This window comes from Geospiza fortis, unplaced genomic scaffold, assembly GCF_000277835.1.
Source record: "Geospiza fortis unplaced genomic scaffold, GeoFor_1.0 scaffold61, whole genome shotgun sequence".
Taxonomy (NCBI): domain Eukaryota; kingdom Metazoa; phylum Chordata; class Aves; order Passeriformes; family Thraupidae; genus Geospiza; species Geospiza fortis.
Genome location: NW_005054430.1, coordinates 1,928,168 through 1,933,761, shown reverse-complemented (window position 1 = coordinate 1,933,761; position 5,594 = coordinate 1,928,168). Strand labels below are relative to the sequence as shown.

The following is a 5,594-nucleotide window of genomic DNA, read 5'->3' as shown; positions in this document are numbered from 1 at the left end:
AGAACTGACCCCTGTTTTCCTCCATTTCAGTGTTTTTATGGAATTCCAGGAATTTGGGTGGGAAAGGACCTTAAATCCCATCCAATCCCACCCCTTCCCACGATCCCAGGCTGCTCCAACCCCGGACATTCAAAGAATCCAGGGGCAGCCACAGGGAATTTTCTGGGAATTCTGTGCCAATCCCTCCCAGGCAGGAATTTTTCCCTGATTTTTTTTTTTTCCCAGCTGCTGATCCCATGAGTCCATTCCTTTGTGCTGGGAATTCCCACTGCTCCCTCCATCGGCAGCTCTGGATCCGTAAATTCCTCAGGATAATCCAAGGAAATGCAACAAGTGTGGATTTTATTCCTGATCCAAACCCACTTTTCCCTGGAATTTCTCCCATGGGGACATGGGAAGGATGGGAAAGGTGATCCGAAGGACCAAAATTCCCAAAATATTCCTTAAAAAAGCAAGTCCAACCAGAACAACACCCGCTTTGCTCCTATTCCCAGAGGATTTTCCCTCCTTGCTCCAAATACCAGGATTCTGGGAATGAAATCCCTCGGGGATGCAAAAAGAGAAGAAAAATCAGGATTTTATAGCAGAGCAAATCCAGGATAATTCCAGAGCTTGGGAATGTCAGCCAGGCTGGAAAAACAGCCTGAATCCCACAGGAATCTCTTGGACACTTCCAAGATCCAATGTGGCAGCAGCTTCCATGGATGCAACACCGGGAAAATTCATGGATACAACACCAGAAAAATCCATTAATTCCCCCCACCAGTCCATCCTTGGGATCCCCAGGAAAGGAAAAAAAAAAAACAGGGAAAACCGGGAAAAATCCAACTCACCAACATCGGACTCTTTGTGGGTTTTGATGATTTCCGCCAGCTCAAAATTCCCTGCAATGATAGCCACCTGGAAAAGAGCCGGAAAAGCGGGATGAGCAGCTCCGGAGCTTCCATATGGATGGGAACAGCTGCTTTCCGTGCGGGGAAGCCAAGGATTCTTCTGCCTCGGATCATCCGGGAATTCCGAGGTGCCAACGCCTTCCCAGGACAGCGCCCAGAGAGGGTTTGGGTGGCCCTGGCTCGGGGACAATCCCTGCCCCCTGGAATTCCCAGGTTCCAGCCAGGAATTCACCCCAAATCCTGGAATGATCCCAGGGTGTTGGGTTTGGATCCTGGGTAAAATCGTGGGATTTGGAAGAGGTTTGGGATCAGCCAGTCCAGCTGAATGGGTCACTGACCGTGTCCCCAAGGGCCACATCCAAAGGATTTGGGGACATTTCCAGGGATTGGGAATGCCCTGGGCAGCCTGTTCCTGATGGGAGGGGATTTCCCAGCAGACAAATTCCCAAATCCCCAAATCCTCAGATCCCCAAATCTCAAATCTCAAAATCCCCAAGTCCTTGATTCCCTAAATCCTCAAATTCCCAAGTCCCCAAATCACTAATTCTCCAAATCCCCAAATTCCCAAATCTCAAATCCTCAGGTCCCCAAATCCCCAGGTCCTTGAGCCCCCAAATTCCCAAATCCCCAAATCCTGAAGTCCTCAAGTCTCCAAGTCCCCAAATCCCCAAGTCCTCAATTCTCAAAGTGTCTAAATCCTCAAATCTCCAAATCCTGAAGTCCCAAAATCCCTAATTCTCCAAATCCCTGGTTCCCAATTTCCCTAAATCCCTAAACCTCCAAATCCCTAAATCCCCAAATCCTCAAATCTCCAAATCCCTAAATCCCCAAATCCTCAAACCTCCAAATCCCTAAATCCTCAAATCCCCAAGCACTCAAATCCCTAAATCCCCAAATCCCCCAAGTATTCTGCTCCTCTTCCAAGGATTCTGCCCCTTTTCCAAGGATTCCCCTCCATCCCAAACATTCCCATCCTAAAAAACAACATCTTCCCCTTCCCACCTCCGTATCCCACAAAACCCCCACGTTCCCATCCTATTTACGGAATTCCATGCGCTTTTCCCTCACTCCTGCCCTGGCACTGAATGCTCATCCCAAATCCCGCCCCGGTGGGACAAATCCCACCTGGAAAAATCCCTGGATATCCATGGGATTCCCGGGAATTCTGCTCACCTGGAACGCCGTCTGGCTGTTGTAATTCCGGATTTCCTTGCTGGCGCCTCGGAAGAGGAGAACCCTGGCACAGCTTTCCTGGGGGAAAAAAAACAAACAGGGAAAACGGGAATTAAATCAGGATCGGGAGCAACAGAGCCAGGAAATTGTTTGGGAAGAAGGAGGATGAGCATTCCCTAAGGATTTGGTATTCCTGACCCTAAAGGGAGCAAGTTATGGAATCATGGAATTCCTGCATGGATTGGGTTGGAAGGGATCTTTGGGAACACCCAGATCCAAATCCCAAGGATTCTGTTCCTTCTCCCAGGATTCTCCTCCTTTTCCAAGGATTCTGCTCCTCTTCCAAGGATTCTCTCCCTTTTCGAAGGATTTTCCTCCCTTTCCAAAGATGCTGCCCTTTCTCCCAGGATTCTCCTCCTTTTCCAAGGAATTCTGCCTCTTTTCCAAGGATTTTTTCCCAGCAAAACATCTGGGGAATGGGATGGATTAAACCATGGAACGTTCTCTTGGGAAATCGCAAATCAGGCTGGGGTTCCAAGGAGGAACAGCCTCCTCCTGGGACAGGGATGGATTCCATCTCTGGATTTGGGAATGGGGAGATCCAGGAGCATCCAGGGGCGGTGCCACCTCCCCCGCAATGTCACTGTCCCCAAATCCCACAGATTCCACCATGGGATGACATGCGGAACCCAAAACTGGGGGCTCCAAGGAGGAACCTCATCCCAGGACAGGGATGGATTCCATGTCTGGATTTGGGAATGGGGAGATCCAGGAGTGTCCCGGGGTGCTGCCACCTCCCCTGCGGTGTCCCCTGTCCCCAAATCCCCTGGATTCAACCCTGGGACCCAAACTCTGGAGCTATGAGGAGAAACAGCCTCAAACAGCTTTATCCAGGGACAGGAATGGATTCCACCCTCTGGATTTGGGAATGGGGAGATCCAGTAGTGTCCCGGGGTGCTGCCACCTCCCCTGCGGTGTCCCCTGTCCCCAAATCCCCTGGATTCAACCCTGGGACCCAAACTCTGGAGCTATGAGGAGAAACAGCCTCAAACAGCTTTATCCAGGGACAGGAATGGATTCCACTTCTTGGATTTGGGAATGGAGAGCCAGGAGTTTGCTCTTGGTGTCCTGGGCTGGTGCCACCTCCCCTGCGGTGTCCCCTGTCCCCAAATTCCACAGACTGCACCACAGGATGGTCTCCTGTGGAACCCAAAATCAGGGGTTCCAAGGAGGAACCTCATCCCAGGACAGCAATGGATTTCACCTCTGGATTTGGGAATGGAGAGCCAGGAGTTTGCTCTTGGTGTCCTGGGCTGGTGCCACCTCCCCTGCGGTGTCCCCTGTCCCCAAATCCCACAGACTGCACCACAGGATGTTCTCCTGTGGAACCCAAAATCAGGGGTTCCAAGGAGGAACCTCATCCCAGGACAGGGATGGATTTCACCTCTGGATTTGGGAATGGTGAGATCCTGGAGTGTCTGGGGGTGGTGCCACCTGTCCCCAAATCCCCTGGATTCAACCCTGGGACCCAAACTCTGGAGATCCTGTGGAACCCAAAATCAGGGGCTCCAATGAGGAACAGCCTCATCCCAGGACAGGGATGGATTCCACCCTCTGGATTTGGGAATGGGGAGATCCAGGAGCATCTGGAGGTGGTGCCACCTCGCCCGCGGTGTCCCCGTCCCTGTCCCACCTGGTTGTAGAGGGCGCAGATGTGCAGGGCGGTGTTTCCTGAGGCGTTCTGCGCCGTCATGTCGGCTCCGTAGAACAGGAGGTGCTCCAGGTGCTGCACGTGCCCGTAGCGGCAGGCCTGCTCCAGAAAACGCGGAAAAGCGGGAATCAGGGAGCGGCGGGGACCGGAGGAAACCCCCCCCCCCCCCCAAAAAAAAATCCCCCGCTGGATTCAGCCAGGGAATCTTCCATTCTGCGGGAATGGGCATGGCTGCTCACAGCTCCACCTGGACACCCGTGGGATAAATCAGCTCTGGATCAATGGGAAAAGTTTGGATCATCCCGGATCTGGAGGTTTCTCCAGCTGGGTGGTGGCTCGGGATGAACTCAGCGCCCCAAATCTGTGGAAAATTGGGAGGTTCTCCTCCAGGTTTGGTCCATCCTGGGATTCAGGGATCAGCCAGGGAGGATGGAGGCAGCAGGGAGTGTTGGATCCATAAACTGGGATCACAGGACACATCCCTGGATTTTCTATCCCCAGCTGGGTGTTGTGGGAGACATTCCAATGGGATCCCATCCCTCCTTCTCCCAAAGGATCGGGAAGCACAAGGCTCAGGATTCCTGACTCCCAGTCCAAGTGTTTCTCCTTGGAGAAAGGGGATTCCACGTGGAAAACAGGGATAGGCACAACTGGGATTTGGATCCGGGATCCCAAAGTGTTCTCCTTGGAGCCAGCCATCCTTCGGGAAGATCCCAACCACAGGGAGAGGCCAGAAAATCTGGGATGGAGGCAGAACTGGCCCCATCCAGCCATCAATCCCAGAGATGGGACAACCCCATCCATGGACAGCATTCCCAGAGTCCGGCCCTCCGCCCAGGCATGGAGTGATTCCATCCACAGGTACCAGGAGAGCATTCCCGTAACAGGAGAGGTGGGCTGGATCCCATCCCACCTGGTGGATCTCCATCCATGGACACCACGGGAGCATTCCCATAGTCAAGCCCTAGACCTCAGGCATGGAACCATCCTATCCACGAGCACCAGGAGAACATTCCCCCTGCTGGATCCCATCCCTGTGGATCCTGTCTCTGCAGATCCCATCTCTGTGCATCCCATCCCACCTGGTGGATCTCCACCAGGACAGCACTCCCACAGTCCAGCCCTCAATCCCAGGGATGGAATCATCCCATCCATGAGCACCAGGAGAACATTCCTGTGGCCAGATCCCAGCCCTGTGGATCCTGTCACACCTGGTGGATCTCCTGCCCTCCACCCCCTGGTGGATCTCTATCCACGGGCGCCAGGAGAACATTCCCAGAGTGCAACCTCAGGGATGGAACCACCTTATCCATGGCCACCAGGAGAACATTCCCATGGCTGGATCCCATCCCCATGGATCCCATGGCACCTGGTGGATCTCCATCCATGGGCACCAGGAGAACGTTCCCATGGCTGGATCCCATCCCTGTGGATCCCAAGGCACCTGGTGGATCTCCATCCATGGCACCAGGAGAACATTCCCAGAGCCCAACCCTCAACCCCAGGGATGGAACGATCCCATCCATGAGCACCAGGAGAACATTCCTGTGGCCGGACTCCATCCCTGCAGATCCTGCTGCACCTGGTGGATCTCCTGCCCTCCACCACCTGGTGGATCTCTATCCATGGGCACCAGGAGAACATTCCTACAGTGCAGTCCTCAATCCCAGGGATGGAACCACCCCATCCATGGCCATCAGGAGAACATTCCCACGGCTGGATCCCCTCCCCACGGATCCCGCCGCACCTGGTGGATCTCCTGCCAGCCGTTCTCGTCCACGCAGCCCAGGCGGGCCTAGTCGTGCCGCAGGCGCCCC

At 54.0% G+C, this 5,594-nt stretch overlaps 1 protein-coding gene across 1 annotated transcript in view; it reads right to left on the bottom strand.

Annotated features, from left to right (window-relative positions):
* Positions 1 to 5,594, bottom strand: part of LOC106631950 (SH3 and multiple ankyrin repeat domains protein 3-like) — a 136,628-nt gene that overhangs the window by 82,405 nt on the left and 48,629 nt on the right. Inside the window, 4 exon segments of the mRNA XM_031061906.1 lie at positions 834 to 900; positions 2,067 to 2,144; positions 3,760 to 3,876; positions 5,525 to 5,593. Of these exon segments, the coding sequence (XP_030917766.1) occupies positions 834 to 900; positions 2,067 to 2,144; positions 3,760 to 3,876; positions 5,525 to 5,593 (331 nt within the window).